The sequence below is a fragment of the Chelonoidis abingdonii genome, chromosome 5 (assembly GCF_003597395.2).
Source record: "Chelonoidis abingdonii isolate Lonesome George chromosome 5, CheloAbing_2.0, whole genome shotgun sequence".
Taxonomy (NCBI): Eukaryota; Metazoa; Chordata; order Testudines; family Testudinidae; genus Chelonoidis; species Chelonoidis abingdonii.
Window position 1 is genome coordinate 4183220 of NC_133773.1, and position 19935 is coordinate 4203154.

Here is a 19935-nt window from a genome sequence, read left to right on the forward strand (position 1 = left end):
ATGATCTGTTTTAATTGCAGTACATCATGTACCACCTAGTGTTGTTGCTGCATGCCTGATGACCAGCGCTGCATCACCAGCGCTGGTCTCGCTACACCGGAAGCAGACCCAGGTGTACAGCCAGCGCTGCAAACAGGGAGTTGCAGCGCTGGCTGAGCTTTTAAGTGTAGACACCTGCTAAGTTGCAGCGCTGTAACCCCCTCGCCAGCGCTGCAACTTGCAAGTGTAGCCAAGCCTTTAGTATACATGCATGCCTAAAGTTAGAAATGTAGGGGAGTTAAAAACAAACAAAGAACAAAACCAGGGAGTGAAAACAAGGAGGCTGGGAAGCTAGGGTTCTTATCAGTTCTTCGAAGGATCTGCTCCTAACACAGCACATCTGGTACTATGCCAGGAATGCAGCCTCTCCCTTATCTCACTTCTTCCCAGCGCTTGTGAGACATGCTGCTTCTCAGGCCATGGCTACACTGGCGCTTTACAGCGCTGCAATTTTCGTGCTCAGGGGTGTGAAAAAAACACCCCCCGAGCGCTGCAAGATACAGAACTGTAAAGCCTCAGTGTAAACAGTGCCGCAGTGCTGGAAGCGTGGCTCCCAGCGCTGCAAGCTACACCAGTAGAGGATGTGGAGTACGTGCAGCGCTGGGAGAGCTCTCTCCCAGCGCTGGCACTGCGACCACACTCGCACTTCAAAGCGCTGCCACGGCAGTGTTGCCGCAGCAGCGCTTTGAAGTTTCAAGTGTAGCCATACCCTCAGTGTTTTTCCACTCAGGGATTACCCAAAAACCTCTGTTAGCCTGACTTTGGTCAGGCTGGCATACCTGGTTTTGTCTGCTATATCTTTATTCAGGCCTAACAGAGGGCAGAGGTGCAGGAGGCACTCGTGCCAGGTAGTGAGACCCTGTGTCTGGGTGCAATTCACCCCAGGGGAAAGGGCTGGCACAAGCCATTGGAACCTAGCCTCAGGGCCAAGAGGAGTGGAGGAGAAGCTTCAGCCGTACCACACGTGTATTAAACACAATCCATTCAGTCTCTTCACCTCCCTGGGAGGAGCTGGGAGGAGCTGTCCGGTCCCCTCACTCTGTATGGTGGGGGACAGAGACTATGGGAGCTCATGAGAGATGCACTCATTCCCTCAAAGGATGTGTTTAATCACTGGGGAGATTCATGCCATTTCATGGCCACCTGGGTGTGTGGAGTTTACATGAGTCACTGATGGGTGTCTGCGAGTATCCTGCCAGCAGTCACCCTCCTCCATCCCACAGCTACAGAGTCATAGATTTTAAAGCCAGAAGGGACTATATTACGTTCATCTAGTCTGACCCTCCTGTAGAATTCTATCCAGTCACTCCTGCATAGGGCTGCAACTTCTGGTTGAACTACAGCTGATCTTTTAGAAACACCACCCTCTTTAGGCCCCACTGCTGTCTCCCTCACTCAAATTCTCTCCCTCTCGTTGCCTGCTGGGCCAGGATTGCAACACAAAGGACACGAGAAAACATCCTGGACAAGACTGAGTGAAAGAGATACATCTGCTGCACAATGCCACGCCAGACCCTGACACACAGACTCTACAGGTACTACATGGGAGCTGAGAGCCAAGGACAAGTGGGAACATGTCGTGATCAGCTTGTTTTATTTAGTCATTAGCCCTTTAAACATAGTCCAGAGTGGAACCAGGAAGTGAAAAGTTAATAAATAGTTTGTTAACTTGTTGAGGCCTAAAAGGGGGAAAAACAGAGATGTGGGACTGAAGACACTCAGAGCTCTGGCAGGAGAAGGATCAACTCTAAGTAAAACCTTCCCTTGAAGTAAAACCTGTGGAAGCTCCCTGATACTCAGGTATTATACTGCACAGGGCCAGAGAGGGTGGGATATATTTGCATTTTCATTCAGATTGCTTACTTTTGCTTGTCTGAAAAATGGCCTTGATCATCCAAGGAACCTGGGGAGAAAAGGGAGTGAGTCTGGTCCATTTTGTGCGCACTGCGCAAGCCCTTGAAAATTGTGATCTGCTCAGCTGCACACAGGCTCAGCTGTTACTCAGGCTTAGGGTGACCAGATGTCCTGTTTTTAAAGGGACAGTCCCATATTTAAGCCCTCCTGCAGGTGTCCAGACTTTTTCTTAAATATGGGCAAATTGTCGAATACTTGCTGTCTCCCCCACATCAATACTTGTGGGTCCTGCTGCAGGCCAGATTCCTGCTCGCCAGCCACCCACCCGCCCACCAGCGGTGAGTGGGGGGGTCCAGTGGCTGATGATGGGGATAGGTGTGCAGGATGGGTGGTGGGGCAAAACTGCAGCGCACGGGGCTGGTCCATCAGCACAGCCCCTGCTGCGTGCTGGCTCTCGGCCAGCAGGGCCCCGTCCCCGTTCCCAGCCAGCACGGGCTGCGTGCTGCAGTGGCTGGTGAGTGTGGGCAGGCACCAGCCAGTGTCCAGTTACATGTTGCCTCTGCTGCCCACCTTTCCGTGCTCCCCCTTTCGCTGTCCTCTCCCTGCTTTGCCCCTTCACACACACACTCCACTGCTCCTCCACATCCCCCCTGGTGGAGCACATCCTGCTCCCCAGGGTGTGTGGAGAATCAGCCCCTGGTTGGAATACTCAGCTGACCAACAGCCTGGCCGGCAGCTCCTTCCTTCCCCCACTTCCCCAGGAAAGTCCAAGAACTTCTGGCCAGGAGGAGCCGGGCCCTGCATGTGGCTTCTCCACCCCTCAGCTCAGCTCTGGAGTGTCAGGGGGAAGCAATTTCCAGCCTGTTCACACCCCAAACCGGGAGGCTCCACAGCAGGCCCCCCGAGCAGGGACTTAGCTTAGCACCCCTTTCAGCCCCCCTGCCCCACCCCCCAATGCTTTGGGTCTTGCCTCCAGGGAGCATGGGGCTGCTCCGTCCCCTGGGTACCCTCCCCTGCTGCATCACCTCTCTGGCCAGGTTCCCTGAAGCCCCTGCAGTCAGGTTCCCTGGGCCCTGATGCACAAAGCATCCTTACGGCTTAGCCCCTTCCTGCCCATGCTGGAGACAAGAGGCAGTTGGGTTATGTTGGTGACCAGCAGCAGCTTGGGGGTGTTGGCTGCCTTTCGACACTGTGAGGGCAGGAAGGGACAAGCTGCTTCCAGCCACAGGGAAACAGAGGGCGAGGGAAGAGATGACCTCTCCAAAGACATGGGCCAGGTCATCCCTCCCCCGCGGCTGGAAGCAGCTCCCCTACCTTCCCTCCCACACAGTGCTGAAAGGCTGCTGCTGGCCACATTCTGGTATGAACCCCGGCAGAAATCTGGTGGGGAGGGGTCATATGACTTTGCATGCCCCCTCCCCACCTGCTGCCTTGGGAAGACACATCACCAGATACTAGGAGAGGTCGGTCCATCCTGGGGGTCCAGCCAGTCATGGAGGACAGAGAGCACCGGGCAGGGAGGGTTGGGTCAGTCAGTCATCCTCCCTGTGAGAGAGAGAGATGTATGGGAGTGTGTGTGTGTCACCTCTCCCCATGCGGGGAAGCTCCCAGTCCGAGAATCTGCTCTTGGCCGTACCGGCAGCTGTTACTGAATACCACGCTAGTTTTGATGTTACAATGCACAGTGTGTGGCCTGGCCTCTCTTTTTGCAGGTGGAAATTGCATTTGCATTGGGGAAACACCCTTTTACATCTGTTTGGGACAACAGTGTTAACTCTTGTAGTTTTATCATGAATTGTGTGATTTTTGATATTTCCAGGAGTTATGTACTTTTCAGTTTTCATTAAAAAAAAAAAAATGTTTCTAGCCTTCATGATTGTAGGGAAAAGCTTGAAAGCATTTTCTGAGTGGACCCAAAATGTTAAAAAAAAAACAAAACACCAAAAACAAACAAACAAAAAAACAAACAAACCCAGAAGGCAAATAGAAAGATTCCAATTTTCTTAAAACATGATTTTTAAGCCAGTCTGATTATTCTGGGGTCCTGACTCATGATTTTTGAATGCCTGGTCAAAGGTTAAAAATGCACAAAGGTCAAAAATGAACAATGCAAGGAAAACAGTCAAGGAGGAGGCCTGAGATTTCTCTGGGTTACTTCCTTCGAGGTCAGAGCGGTTTTCTCCTCTACTAACTGAGGTTGCACCATTCAGCATTTCTTATCTTGATAATTAACAATAATAAAACGGTAATGACTTGGGTTTATGTGGGAGAGAGGTGAAGCTAGGTTGAAAGCAAGAGATATCCCCTAGATGGAGAGCTAGGTAAGATCTACTTCTAACATATTGTATACGTCTACTTTTTAGGGATTTAAAACTCCACAATTTGCGCTCTCTGGGATCTGCAACACTTCCTTGGTATGTGCATTACTACCATAAAAATGGAGTGAAAGATGGACAGAGACAAAAAGAAGCTAGCTCATTTGTAGCATTGTGTTATTAGACAGGTTTTATGTATTCAGGCTTGACAATTCACCTCCCGGGGAAATGGAATCATTGTTTTTCCCAGCTGAAACGTAACACTATGATAGCAACACAGGGACGCTTTAAATTTGCTACAACTTCAAGGGGCAATCCGGTTCATCATGCCATTATGGCCTGATTCAAAGCCCGGTGAAATGGAAAGAATCCCATCAAGTTAGTGGATTTTGGATTGGCCCTTAAAGTCTTCCTGTCTAAAATTCAATCTCAGATTTTAGATGGAGCAGAGATATGGAGCCTAAAAGGTAGAAATGTCATACAATTTGTTATTCTGAGAAAAATACTGGGTCTTCCCACACACCATTTCAGGAGCAGTGTGGAAGGGAAAGCCTGGGGAATGATCCCTACAGAAGGCATTTTTTGTTGTTTCTGTTGAAAGTTTTGGGATTTAGAGGAAGGTCCTCTGCTCAGATTACGCCTTTAAGAATGGTATGAAAAATACAACATTTCAGCCTCTCCTTGCTCGTCTGGAATCTCAGAACATCCAAGGTGCCCAGGATTAAATGAAGACTTTATTGGTGATAACAAAAGTTTAAATTTTATTTTTTAATCAAGCAACATTCTACTGAGAGAGACGCTCAAGAGTATCTTATCAGGGTTTATGCTGCCATAGCGTCATTTTGCCTTTCCGTAATTAAAGCCTCCCACAGGCTGAAAATATATTTGATGTGTTTAATCTTGTCCATTCCAGATGGCTTTTGCTTGACTGGGGTTCCATAAAATTGCTAATGTTGTGGTCCAATTAAATCAAGGAGACTGAGTCAAATCCTCAACTGGTGTCCATTAGCATAGCTCCACTGAGAATCTAACCCACTGACTTCAATGGAGTTACACTGATTTACACCAGCCCAGGATCTGCCCCATAGATTTTACTGACTAACAGTAAGGAGAAAGTAATTAGGATGGTTACAACATTTGCCCTATTGATTTACATCAGGGTCAACAGAAAGAGAATCGGTTCATATATTTATACACTTTATAATTTGCATACATTGCAACTTTGGGATCTGAAGTTCAGTCTTATTTCTAACAAGCTTATGTGTGTCTATTAACTCTCTTTTTCCTTGTGCTATGGCGAAAGCTGATTGACATGAATACCTGGTTTTGTAGTAACGAAGATTGGGTGGTAACACACACTGGTAACATTAATTTCATAAGTGTAACATTTTTAAACTGGGTTTTAGCTGCATGATGCTCCTGAAAGTTTTACTTAGGACAAAAAGATGATGTTGTGAGGATTCCGTTTCTAACAGCCCATCTCCTATTCCAATGATTCATTTCAACATATTATAATCCAAGCATTTTGCATTGACCACTTAAAATGCATGCTATTTGCATCACAAGAAAAATGTGCCTATGCCTACCCACCCCTACAATACTGTATCATTAACATTTCATAAAAATCAGATCACTCAAATTCTATGCATTATAAATATTCTTCTGATCCACTCAGACACCACACTGTCAGAATTCTATACATTTCCTCATAATCTAATATACCCTAAAACCATAATCCTTACAAAACCATACTCACATTTTCTAGTTAAGTACTTATATGGACCTCATTACCATAGGATCTAAGCACCTCGTGAGGTAGGACAGCACTATTATCCTAATTTTACAGATAGGGAACTGAGGCACGACAGAGACTAAGTGAGTTGCCTGAGATCACACAAGAAGTGTGTGGCAGAGAATTAAACCCAGGTCTCCCAAGTCTCAGCCAGAACCCTAACTGCTGGACCATCCTGCCTGTTTAAGAAACAGTATATAAAATCAGGACTATATCAAACAGCAGAGTTCCATTATGGAACAAACCCAGGAGGCAGTTAACACTGGATGAAAGCTGCAAGTTGCATGGGGTGATAATGAATGAGGAAATATTACATAGCAGCAAGGAATCAAGCTGTTCCTTTCCAGCAACATGAACGTGCCTGTTGTTTTAAAGAGTCTAGATTTTTGCAAAGCACAAGTAATATTGCTCTGGGGCATTAGCTTGTGTAGAAAATTATTTTAGTTTATTGTTCATTTATTGTGTGATGTTATAATTAACTAACATGTTATGTTATACATAATCATTGTATGCTAAATAGAGTTAAATTGTAGGATTATGGAAGTTTAAGACTGATGAATATGTAGAAGGAATTCTCATGTATTAGGTATCTAAGTAAGTAGGGTTCAAAAGCAAGGCCTCTGGGCAGAGGCCTGTAAAATTTTATCTTAGCCATACATAAGCCATAGAGTTAAGGAACACTGATATAAGGAAGTGACCAAAGAATAACCCGATGCCCTAAGATTACTGGAAAAGATATACCAATGGGTGATATTGCAAAGATACCCGGTAATCACATTTTTCTAACACATGCCCTAACCGCAGAGTATACTATGTGCAGAAATGCTAATGGCGCATAGTCAGAATCACATTATAAAAGAGGGTGCCTAGGTTAGGAAAATTGAGCTCCCTATGGGAAACTCCAGCAGGAACCATCCCTCTGATGATGATCAATCTGTGAGAGACCCATCAGACCCTAACAGTATTGTGAAGGATGTGAGTAGAACTATATTTGTAACTTGTGCCTAGGTCTGTATAGAATTTCTACATGCTTGGGTAATCATCACTGTAATTGTAACTTTAATAAAACTTGTAAAATAGACCAGACCTGATGCTTGTGAATGTCTGTGTGGTCACTACCCTTGGTCTTTGTGTGTCCCTAGAGCAGTGGTGGGCAACCTGTGGCCCACGGGCCACATGCAGCCTGTCAGGGTAACCAGCTGGCAGGCCATGAGACAGCGTTTCCATTGACTATCGGTTCACCGTTCCCCGCCAATGGGAGCTGTGAGAAGCATTGGCCAGCACATCCCTGCAGCCTGCGCCACTTCCCACAGCTCCCACTGGCTGGGAATTGCAAACCGTGGCCACTGGGAGCTGCGGGTGGTTGTACCTGTGGATGGTCAATGTAAACACTGTCTCACAGCCCACCAGTGGATTACCCTGACAGGCCCCATGCAGTCCATGGGCCGCAGGTTGCCCACCACTGCCCTAGAGACTCTAAATCTAAAGCAAGTAGCATAGGTGACTTTCACTGTTAAGCTTGAAACTGTAGCCGCCAGAGCTGAATCCACGGTGGTGTAATACCACGTTACAAAATTTAAATAAAATAAAAGGCGACGCTAGGCTCCAGTGGAACGCTTCCAGTCGTAACTCTTAAAGTTTTCTGGGTTTTGTTTGTTTGTTTGTTTTGTTTAGAAGTTGCAAAGTATATTGATTCATGGAAGAGAGAATATAGAAATCAATACAAATGGAATTCTACCACCCCCACCTCTTGGAAACCAATGTTAGTTCCCAGGATGTGCAGGAATGTCTTCCATACAGTTATCATGCAAATAATGAGAGCCTAACCCCTTTTTTCCTCACCTTAACTCAGCCCTCTCAACATGGAACAATTGTCAAGGCAGGAATTAGATGTTATCCATGGAATTCCTCTCTACCGGCCTTTTGTGGAGAAGTGGGCCCAGGTGGAATCATTCCAGGCCAGGCCAGACGACCTTCTCATTTCCACCTACCCAAAATCAGGCAAGTAAAAATAAGAGCGTATGTAAATAGCAGGAGACAGAATACGCTTATCTCTGAAATGCTGCCTTTCAATCTACGTTTCAGGCACAACCTGGATTAGTGAAATCGTGGACATGATTTACAATGACGGGGACGAGGGGAAATGTAAACGGGATGCAATTTTCAATCGAGTCCCTTTCATGGAAATGAGCTGCCGTGGATTCCAAAGTGGTAAGTGTTGTATAGGAGAGCAGACTAATGCAAGAGTCCCCTCCAGGGCCATCCTTAGGATTTATGGTGCCCTAGGAAAGATTATTAAACTGGTGCCCCTATGCCTGACTTGCTCTGAGCAACACAAACATAAGCTGACACTATTGGAAAACTTGCCACATGCATGTTATTAAAACCAGTATAATAGAGTTAAGCCACTGTAATGCTGATGGACTACCACTAAAGAAATAGCACTACAGAAAAAATTCTGATTTGACAGAATGATGCAAATAATATAATTTTTTAAATTTGTCAACATTTTATTGGAAATTTCTATGAAGAGGTATTGAAACAAGGATTTGGTTTTAATTAAAAGCAATCATTCTGGCTTTTTTGGCTGCAAAATCAGTAATAATGTCATCGTATGACAAAGACAAAGTGATGTCTTGTTCGATTGCAAGACTAGCAAGACCAGTCAAGCATTCCTGACTCCGTGTAGAGCGGAGATAGTTTTTAATGAGCTTTAGTTTTGAGAAACTCCGTTCTCCTCATGCTACTGTTACAGAAATTGTCAGTAGAATACAAGTGGCCATGTCCACATTAGGATATATATCAACAAATTTGCTGGTATGAGTAAACTGTACAATGTCCATCATTGATTTTGCATGTGGCAACATTGATGACAGTGTGCTCAATTCTTAGTACAGTTCAAGTCCATTTAAATCAAAACAATCGCCGTGCTCTCTAGGTTCTTGCACTTTGTCATTGGTTCTTCTTATTTTCCTATTTCATTGAATTTAGTCCCGCTCAGCCTGCTGCCAGCTGAGTGAATGGAACCCCAGGCCGACAGTGGGTTGAGTGGCTCAGCCGGGGTCTCAGCCGCCGGCCTGCTTAGCCCGCTGCCAGCCTGGGGTTCCTTGGGGGTCCCCAGGCCAGCAGCGGGTGCTGAGTGGGGCCAGTGGCCAGGACCCCAGCTGGCAATGGGACAGCAGCCAGAACCCCAGAGCATCAAAAATCAGCTGGCATGCCACCTTTGGCACGTGTGCCACAGGTTCCCGACCCCTGCTCTATACCAGTCATTCCCAAACTGAGGTTCGCGAACCCCTGCAGGTTTGCGGAACGTTACTGGGGGTTCACCAGAAAAATTTCACTCATGGTGGCCAGAGGACCCTGGGCATTGGAGACAGCAGGTGGGACCCGGTGGCAGGGCAGACACCCCGAGCTCCAGGGAGAGCGGGGCGGGGCAGTTTGGGCTGGCAGCCCGAGTTCCAGCAGTCAACGAGGGAGCCGGCAGCCCAAACCCCAGCGCTCCGCACAGGGCTGGTAGCCCAAGCCCCAGGGAGAGTGGTGCCGGCAGCCCGAGTCCCAGCGGTCAGCAAGGGAGCCAGCAGCCTGAACCCCAGTGCTCTGTGCGGGGCTGGCAGCCCGAGTAACAAGAAGAGTGGGGCTGGGCAGTTGGGACTGGCAGCCTGAGCCCTGCCTCTGTCAGTGGGGGAGTCGGCAGCCTGAACCCCAGCCTGAGCCCTAGGAAGAGCGGGGCGGGCAGTTAGGGCATCCATCACAGTGAGGAAATTTAAACTTAAATCCCTGAAAACATTAATTTTTAGGAGGGGGTTCATGACATTTCACAATTTAGTGAAAGGAGTTAGCGGGCTGTTAAAGTTTGGGAACCACTGCTCTATATGCTAGTAAGGAGATGAGCATATTACAGTTGTTGGAGGGCTCTATTTAGCACAGAGGTAGGCAACCTATGGCACGTGTGCCGAAGGTGGCATGCGAGCTGATTTTCAGTGGCACTAACACTGCCCAGATCCTGGCCACCGGTCCGGGGGGCTCTGCATTTTAATTTAATTTTAAATGAAGCTTCTTAAACCTTTTAAAAACCTTATTTACTTGACATACAACAATAGTTTAGTTCTATATTATAGACTTATAGAAACAGACCTTCTAAAAACGTTGCAATGTATTACTGGCACGTGAACCTTACATTAGAGTGAATAAATGAAGACGTGGCACACTACTTTCTGAAAGGTTGCCGACCCTGATTTAGGCAGTAACAGGGCTATAGGAGTCAGTCAACATTTTTTGTTTCTCTGAAAACTGGCCCACTCCCTTCCCATACCAAACTTGACATAAATAATTTCAACGACTAATTTCTGTTTTTGGCTAAGGTATTAATTTTTTTTAATGAATTGAATTCAGGATTGTTAGCAAGCATTTTTGGGCAAACAATTTGTTAAATGACAATCTAAATGCAACACAGTATGCTTTCATGCTTGGCTCACCCCTAGCCTGCTGTCAACAGCTGCGGTAGAGGAGGAGATAGGTGGAAAACTGCAGGACCCCAAAATCCACCTCTTGGGGTGCAGAGTGTGGCAACAGCAGCAGCAAACTCTCAGGTCCGATCACACGCCAATGGGCACCACCGTCAGCCCAACAGACCATGGTGAATTGAGCACAGCATCTGATCTCAGGGATGAGGCACCCATGGAGCAACAGCAGCTCATCCTGCCGTGTGCAGCTCCGCCCGGACATGCTCCCCAGCTAGGGTGACCAGATCCAGATGTCCTGATTTTATAGTGCCAGTCTTCATATTTGAGGCTTTGTCTTGTATAGGCACCAGGATCCTATATAAGAAAAAGACCCCAAAATTGAGACTGTCCTTATAAAAGTGGGACATCTGCTCACCCTATCTCAACCCCCTGTCCTGATTTTTTGCACATGCTATCTGGCTATCCCCAGGCCAGTCCTGTGCGACCATTCCAATCCTGGCTGCCTGCCAAGGAAGCGAGTTACTTTCACTTTCATTCCTCCGTAGGCAGGCAGGGAGCGGGGAGAGGGGGTGCTCCGTGGGGGGAGGGAGAAAGATGGGGTGCTCCGTGGAGTAGGGGGGAGAAGAATGGATGTTATGGGGGACAACAAAGGATACTGCCAGAGCCGCCGAGCCTGCCTCACCTCACGCCAGGGGAAAGAGTCACAATCACAGGTGAGTTCCTTCCCCCACCCCTGCCCAGAGACCCCAGCAGCCACTCCCCTCCCTCAGACTGTGCTGCGTTCGGCTCTCTAGGACCCAGCAGCCCTGCTCTTACATGCTCCACTGCTTCCCATCTGTCCGGGCTCCCGGCAGAGCGGTGCCCCCAGACCTAGTGGTGCCCTAGGCGGCTGCCTGTTCTGCCTATGGCTAAGGACGGCCCTGGTCCCCTCCCACAGGAGCCATGGAAGGAGGAGAAGCAGGAATGCTGTCTCTGGACTGATTCTAATACTGTATGTAATTCAACCTCTACAACAACGCAGCTGGTTTTATATTGTCTTTGTACAAACTGTACACCAACATGCTTTACAGGGTTGAACATGCAGTTATAGAGCCAGGAACACCTTCCCTGACCCGGCCAGCATCACATTATCCCATTTCTCCCCCAAAGCCTGCCTTAAAACTCATATGTTTCCTGCTTATTAATCCTGCTCCTCACCACAGAAAAACAAAGTCAGTAGAAAAATGTTGTAGCACTGGTGTGTGATGTGTGTTCTGCTTCTTTGAATCTGTAGCCGGAAGCCAGAAACTCTCGAGTGAAACAGAGCAGCATTAGGGACACAGACTTAGGTTTAGCTTATTCTGGTGGATTCCTTGTTCCGTGTCAGAAGAAAGCAGCTCTCTCACTGTGATTCTCATGTGAAACGTTTAAATGGAGTAAGGGACAATTACGCTGCTTTTGTTCCCATCCTAGCCCAAGTCTCTACCCGTGTTTAGATAGACTGTAAACTCTTAGGCTCAGAGACCCCGTCATGTCTGTAAAGCGCTGGCAGTGCTATATAAATAATCATAATTTATTTTTCCTTTTGCTGCTACTAATCATAGAAATGTTGGGCTGGAAGGCACTTTGAGAGGCCTTCTAGTCCACCTCCCTGTGCAGAGGCAGGACTAAGTGTACCTAAATCATGCTTGATAGGTCTTTGTCTAACCCGTTCTTAAAACCTCCAAAGGTGGGGATTCGACAACCTCCCTTGGTGACCTGTTCCAGTGCTTAACTAAAGAGTAGTTGGCCAGGATGAGATCTGAAATGAGAGAGGCCCTCTTGAATGAGGCGGAGAGATACAGGAAAGTCATTCTAGCCAGCAGCAGTTGCCAAGAGGGTGAATCTGCACCACCAGTTACAGGATTGTTGGGTGCATCACAGAGGAAACCAGAGCTAAATGGGCAGAGGGACAGGGGAGGGCAGCAGAGGAACAGGCAGGGTCCAAGAGACAAGCTGAAGTGGTTCCATGGGCGGGTTTAAAGAGAGAAGGTAAATTTGGACTGGTGGCTGCAATGAACAAATCAGTGGAGCTGACCAAAGATTCAGGTGCAGCGGTTATGTATGAGAAGGCTGCCAGCCACAGGAGAGTTAGGATGGGGAGGGCATTTAGCCACACTCCCTCTTTCTAGGCATCATGAAAGGAAGAGGCAGGAAGTGTTGACTCATTCTCCAGTGAGCACAAGCTGTTCATTCAGGATGAGCCAGATGCTCCAGACAATACCTTTAACCCCCTGTGTGTTTTCCAGGCACAGAGCAGCTGGCTGTGGTGCCATCGCCTCGGCTAGTGAAGACCCACCTCCCAGTTCAGCTCCTCCCCGTCTCCTTCTGGGAGCAGGACTGCAAGGTAACCAGCTCCAGAGAGACATGGTGATGCAGGAATTGTCATCTGTCAGCCCACCTAGGCCTGCCTCCTGGTTCCAGCAGCATCCAGGGCCCAACACCTCAGAACCTCCCCATAATTCATATGCCAGTTGTGCAGTGATGGTGTTTGTACTGGAGCAGGGGAAATCTCTTCCAGACCTATGCAGGGGGTCAGGTCAAAGTCCTTGCTAATTCAGACTGCACTGCATTCCCTTTTCTGTCCTGCAGATGATCTACCTTGCCCGAAATGCCAAGGATGTGGCTGTCTCTTACTACCATTTCTACCAGATGGCAAAGCTGCATCCAGACCCCGGCACCTGGGATGAGTTCCTGGGGAAGTTTATGGCTGGGACAGGTAGGAGTAACCTCTCAGACACCACAGTAACAGGTGTGGCATAAGATCGTAAACAACAGAAAAGCAATTCTCCCTTCACCACCTGGACAGGAATCCAGGAATATGTTATTCAGTTGGGCTATAAAGGGCCCAGAGTCAATGACTTCTCCTGGCTCCTCAGAGCCTGACAGGACGCTGAGTTCCTTAGGGCAGTTTGTGAACATTAGACCATGGCAACATGGTTCAGTGGATAGGGCACAGGACTAAAACTGAAATGACCTGGGTTCTAGTCCCAGCTCTGCCACTTACTTGCTGGGTGACCTTAGGCCAGTCACTTCACCTCCTTGTGTGACCTTGGGCCAGTCACCGCTCTGTGACTCCATTTGCCCTCCTGCCTTGTCTTATCTATTTAGATTGTGAGCTCTCAGGGGTAGGGGCTGTCTCTCACTATGTGTGTATGGTACCTAACACGAAGGAATCTCACAGGGCTAGTGTAACAGAAATAATTGTTACTATAATCAGTGCCCTCACAATCCTCCCCCTTCAGGAGCAGAGCCCGAACATTTCAGTTTCTGGTCTGGGGCCAAGACTCCAAACCCACCAGAATGTTTACACACTACTTAGAAGAGGAGTTTGCAAAGCCTTGTTGAGGCCAAAATAACAATGTTGGCATTGCAGTGGGGCCCAACAGCTCCACGCAGGCACCGTGCACACACAGAGAACGACATGGCTCAGTCTAACTAGACAAAACCCCTGGCCAGCCAACATAGAACAAGCATGTAACATATCTGGTTAGTTACCTTTTTAATCCCTCCCACCCCCAAACCATTCTCAGCTACCTTGTCCCTCTGTCCAGAGGCATTGACCAGAACTGGGGACTCAACGTACCCATCTTCTGCCTGCCCCACAAAAACAGGTTCAACTCAGCGTGAGTGCAGGGGCTGGGAGGAGAAAGCAGCCGACTGGATGGTGCCTCTGGGTACGTCTACACTACAATAAAAAACCTCCAGCCCTGAGTCTCAGGGCCCGGCTCAATTCACTCAGGCTCACAGGGTCTGGGTTGCGGGTCTACATAATTGCAGTATAGATGTTTGGGCTTGTACTGGAGCTAGGCTTGCCACCTCTCCAGGATTGTCCCGGAGTCTCCAGGAATTAAAGATTAATCTTGAGTTAAAGATTATGTCATGTGATAAAACCCCCAGGAATATATCCAACCAAAACCGGCAACCCTAGCTGGGCCCAGACTCTGAGACCCCATGATGGGGAGGGCCTCAGAGCCAGGGCTCGAGCCTGAGCCTGAATGTATTCACTGCTATTTTTAGCCCTGCTTCCTGAGCCCCACGAACCTGAGGCAGCTGATCCAGGTTCTGAGATTCAGTGCCCCGGATTTTTAAGCACCGTGTAGACGTACCCTTAGATGCCTTTAAAAATTCCAGCTGGTTATTGAAGAAAAAGGACTAGCAGTTCATCCCATCCACCCCTGTCCCTGGGCAGGATTAGTGCACAGAGCACACAGTCCACTCTTCTGTCCAGCCTGGTTTTAAACGTCCCAAGCAATGAGGCTCCCATTCTCCTGCTGGGAGACTGGTATAATAACCTAACAGCTCACGTCCCCTGTGACACTCAGTGCTAGCTGTGATGTCTCTCTCCTCCTTTTCTTTGTTGCTCATTTCAATCTGGATGAAGTGGCTTATGGATCCTGGTACGATCATGTCAAAGGCTGGTGGGAGAAGAAAAAGGACTATCGAATTCTGTACATGTTCTACGAGGACATGAAAGAGGTGAGGCAGGGGAAGCGATGAGCAGATGCCCCCTTTCGCTGAGAAAGGAGGGTGATTTTAACATCTAGCTATGTATGTGTAGAGCTCCCCTCACTGCCCTATCTGAGCATGTCCCAATCATTATTGAGTGTAGCCTCACAACACACCTGATGGGAGGGTAGCACTGTTACTCCCGTTGAACTGAGATACTGACAGATTTAGTGATTTGCCTAAAGGGAATCTGTCACAGACCCGGGAGCTGAACCCACATCTCCTGAGTGCCAGTCCAGAAATTCATTGTTCCTCCCCTGCATGTCCATTTGCAACACTGGCATCGTTAGGAGTGGAGGGGTGGTTGTGAAGTCACCTATTTTACTACACCCAGTGGGACAATACTTTGCATTTGGCTCTGAGGCACATTGACATCTATCTGGAATATTAACAAAACAATGCCGGAACCAGCCACGTTCAGTGCGGAACTAAGGGAGTGAGTCCACAGCCCCAAACTTCCTGCCTATGGCTCCAGCGCCACCCATAGGTATGACAGTGGATTCAGTTGATCCAAGCCATGATTCCTTTTAACCTGCCCCTTAGCTTCTTATAATAATATGGTAAACAATCCCTAAACTGCTAGATGGCTCATGTCCCATTGGTTTAGAAAGCAACGACTCCGGCTTTTCCCCAGGCCTGATTTTAGTCTGGTCCATAAACACTCCCTTTTGTGCCCTTATCAACCCCAAGAGAACGTAGAACTAGGAGGGGATGGAGGGACCAAGACCCTCCTCTCATCTTCTAGGTAACACAATAAGCCCCCTGCCAACACACATCCTGCCCCTCTTAGTGAGCTCCCACCAGGTGGCCCTCACCACCACCAGGCAAATCAATCGACAGGGTTCTTGTTCCGCAGCCTGTTCTCTTGTGCACCCAGAGCACTAACAAAGAGGGAGGAGGTACCAGGCTTAGCCAGAGTCAGTGACATATTAGGATCTTTAATTCATATTTGAGCCATCCTTAAATATTCTCATGTCTCGCATCTTTGCATTCAGACAGACAGCATCACAACGAACACACATGGTCACAGATTTTACACACTGAAGTGTTGAGGGGGAACACAGGGTAGTTTGGTGACTAAGTACAGGAAGGGAGTCAGGGGGGCTTTAAGTCTATTCCATTCTGCATCAGAGTCACTTAAAGCAAGAGTTTCAAAAGTGCACCCACAACAGCGACTAGATTTCCAGAAAAACCCAGCTCTTATTTACACATCTAAATACGAAGCTCTAGATCAGTGGTTTCCAGACTACTGGACTCACTTTCAGGAGTCGGATTTGTCTTGTATACTACAAGTTTCACTTCAAAACCTATGTGCTTGCAAAATGAGACATAAAAATATAGAAGTGTCACCACGCACCATTACTGAAAAATTACTTACTTTCTCCTTTTGTCTGTATTAAATTTTCGGTTGTACTGACTTTGCTAGTGCTTTTTATGTAGCCTGTTGTAAAACTAGGCAAATATCTAGATGAGTTGATGTGCTGCCGGAAGATCTCTGTGTACACACACACTGAGTGAGATTGCTGGCAGTTCTACCATTACATCCATAATGTTCTGTGCAGGGGTGAATGCAGCTGAAATCTATTTGGCAGGTGAAGCTGGTTGTGACTCAGCAAACCTCCACAGAGGTTAAGGGGTATTAAAGCCCTTGAGTTGGCTTTAAGAAAGAAAGAAAGAAAACCAACCAACCAACCAACCACTGCACTGCAGGCTGCAAACTGCAGAGCTGGCTTAATTATCTCTCAAAAGTAGACACTTGGGGCTTATATTGGGGAAAGCCTGGGATGGGAGTGTGTATACAGGGAGTTTTACCTGCATAGCTATGCTGGTAATTTTTTGTGTGTGTGTAGAGAAGCTTTAGCTATTCTTACCTTAAGGCAAGGGATTTGGGTTGAGTTCTCACTGGAACCAGAAGCAGCTGCAATACTAGCCATGGGCTACTGGACTGCACTTAAGGTCATATGAGGCAGGGGGTTTCTAAGGGTGCTATTTATACCTTTCCACAGCACCCCCTGGTGCTAGGACTGCAGCATTTCAGGGAAGGCCACACTGTGGCTTCTCATTGAACCGATTAATATTACTTGGTTGGTTTGTTCTAACTTTGGTTGTTTTGGATTGTGGGTGGTTTGTTGGTGAGCGGCCCCTTTTTCCTCCTGGCTACAGAAAACAAGATGGAAAGGTGTTTTAAAAGGGGGGGGGGAGGGGGGAATACAACACGCACACTCAAAAGAATAAAAAAGTATGTAGAAGTGGCTGATTGTCTAAAACCAGTAAGGGATGGAGCCAAGAGATTATATAGCTGAGCTGCAGTTAGGATGAAGTTAGAGTTAGGGCTGGTGAGAATTTTGTTTAAAGGTTTCGGCTTGCTTCCGTCTCTGCCTGTAAAAGGGGAGGCCATTTCATATGACTCTCAGTGCTAGAACTTTAGAAGCTTAATTAATGCCCTTTCTGTGAGATCTCAGATTAAAGCAATTTACTTTTAATAATTTACAATGGGCTCCTGACTTTTTTTTTTTCCATGCCCCTCCTCTCTTCACTGATTCTATGAACTTATACGCTCTGCTTCTAGAATGCTAGTGTGGCCTTAGTACTGTATGTAGCAGCCCACTTGGTAAATGGAGTGTTTTGTTTAAAGTTGGTTGTACAGGATAGCAAGCCTTTGCTGATCCTTTTTTTCAAAAGTTTTTCTGGGCTCTAGAAATCATTGGTTATTATGAAGCATCACTCATTAAAAGAGCTGCTCTTTGCTCATCAGAGGCCTACTCCACAACCCACTGGTCTCTGGATTAGGTCCCAAATGAATACAAGAAAGATGTGTCACATTCTACCAACACATCCAAGAGCAGCTAGGAAAACTTCTACTCAGTAACATATTATCCTTCATCATGTCTCACCACCTGAGAGTCTGTCTGCCTGTCTCTCTGCAGGACCCAAAGCGCGAAATAGAGAAGGTGCTCCAGTTTCTGGGAAAGGACCTGAAGGAGGGAGTGGTGAATAAAATCCTCCACCATACCTCCTTCCAGGAGATGAAGAAGAATCCTACTGCTAACTATGAAATGATGCCAGCCTGGGCTATGGACCACAGTGTGTCTCCATTCATGAGAAAAGGTAAGAGGTTTACAGGAAAAGCCGTAAGATAACAGCAGGAACTGTTTTCTACAATTCTTACTAGTTCCTGATTCCACTTTCACAGAAAGGGAAATTCCCAGAGTCAGTGTTTTTCTCTGTGATCCAAGCCCAGTTAATGGTGGAGCTGCATCTGGAAGGCCCAGCTCAGATAAATGACCATAAGGAAGGTTCTCCTGTTTAGTTTCTAGCATGCAGATCCTGGTGTAGCATTCTGGAGAGCATGATTGATCTTGTGGTTTTGGCAGTAACTGGGGCTTCAGGAAATGTGGGTTCTGTTTTCTGCTCTAATATTAACTCACCATGTGGCATTGGGCAAGTCTCTGAGGCCCTGAAATCAATGGCTATTAGGAGCCTAAATATCTTTGAGGAAGTGGGCCTTGATTTCCATGTGCCTCACTTTTGCCATCTGCAAAACGGGGATATCCAGAAGGAAGTGCCCTGTTCGTTTACACTATAAACTCCTCCAGGCACAGTTTGTCTCATACTATGTCTGTGTACAGTACTTACCCCGGTGGGGGACTTCAGGTGCAATACAAATACCATTAGTGATTTGCCATGCCTGGACCTGAGCTAATATGTGACTGTTGCCTGCAGGAAGAGATCACAGATGTCAGCATCCTCAATTTGGGAGTGCATAGAATATCCACTGACAGTTCAACAGTGCTAATTACTGGTGGTGTTTCTTGCATCCATCTTAAAAACAATTGTTTGGATACAAAGATCCTCTTCTCTCTTGAGAAGGAAAAATAGAAACTGGCCTAGGTTTTCCAAAGTTCCTGGTGCTTTTGGGTGACCAGCCTGAGACACCTTTTAAGGTTTTGAATTTTAGAAGGTTGGTATTGAGCAAAATGTGTTTCAAGTTGAGCATCCAAGATCACTCGGAAGTTTGGAAAATGTATGTGCATTAATCATACATCCTGAGATGCATGACTGATGTGAAGAGATGTTCTGTAGGACCCCTCTGCTCCCGAAACACACTCAGTCCCCAGCAGTGAGGACAATGTAAAGTTTGTGTGAACCCCATCAACCTCAAAGGACTGGCCCCTCAAATACATGTTTCCCACTGCTTCTAACCTTAACTTGCTTAACTTGAAAGTCTCTTGCAGCCCTTTGATCTGTTACATTTTCTCCTTTGTTCCTGTTAAGCATCTAAGCAAAGAGAACACCAAAAACCTGACTTAAGATTCTGTCTGAACAGCACTAGGACCACAGTGCTATGCTAGGGCCTTTTGGAGTATCTTTGGGAAAGAAGATAACAGAAACACAACCTCAGAAGTGGGGCAGGAGCCCAGAAGGGGAGAATAAACTAGCCATTCTTTTGTTTTCTTCCCATCAGGGATATCAGGAGACTGGAAGAATTACTTCACCGTGGCTCAGAATGAGATATTTGACATACATTATAAAGAGCAGATGAAAGGCTCGACATTCAGATGCCAAATGGAGATATGAAGAAAAGGCTTCCCTAAATGCTAGCTGTCTAAATACTAAGATGGGTGAACTAGAGTGCCTGGCCTTAAATGAGGATATTGATATAATAAGCATAATGGAAACTTGGTGTAATGAGGATAAATCAGTGGATTTGCGATAATACGAGGGTACAAAATATATATGAATGACAGAGCTGGTAGGGGAGTGGCACTATATGTGAAAGACAGCATAGTCAAGTAAAGTAAAAATCTAAAATGAATTAAACTGAACCATAGAAACTCTATGGATAGAAATTTCATGTTTGAATAATCTGAGTATAGCAGTAGGAATATGCTACTAATCACCTGACCAGGAAGGTGATGGTGACGTTGACGGAGTTTAGAGAGGC

The 19935-nt window shown here is 46.9% G+C and overlaps 1 protein-coding gene across 1 annotated transcript; it reads left to right on the forward strand.

Moving 5' to 3' along the window:
• The first annotated feature begins 1437 nt into the window (after positions 1–1437).
• LOC116834482 (sulfotransferase 1 family member D1-like) lies at positions 1438–19830 on the forward strand. Its single transcript, XM_032796615.2, has 8 exons — positions 1438–1839; positions 7853–8001; positions 8086–8211; positions 12731–12828; positions 13074–13200; positions 14866–14960; positions 17918–18098; positions 19456–19830. The coding sequence occupies exons 2-8, from the start codon at positions 7863–7865 to the stop codon at positions 19566–19568; spliced, it is 879 nt and encodes a 292-aa protein (XP_032652506.1). The 5' UTR covers positions 1438–1839; positions 7853–7862; the 3' UTR covers positions 19569–19830.
• Positions 19831–19935: the final 105 nt, after the last annotated feature.

Excerpts from the sequence above, each read along its gene's own strand:
- LOC116834482 (XM_032796615.2), top strand. The coding sequence starts at position 7,863 with ATGGAACAATTGTCAAGGCAGGAATTAGATGTTATCCATGGAATTCCT. Across the intron at positions 13,201-14,865 it reads GAAGTTTATGGCTGGGACAG|TGGCTTATGGATCCTGGTAC; the intron begins GTAGGAGTAACC and ends ATCTGGATGAAG. Across the intron at positions 14,961-17,917 it reads TCTACGAGGACATGAAAGAG|GACCCAAAGCGCGAAATAGA; the intron begins GTGAGGCAGGGG and ends GTCTCTCTGCAG.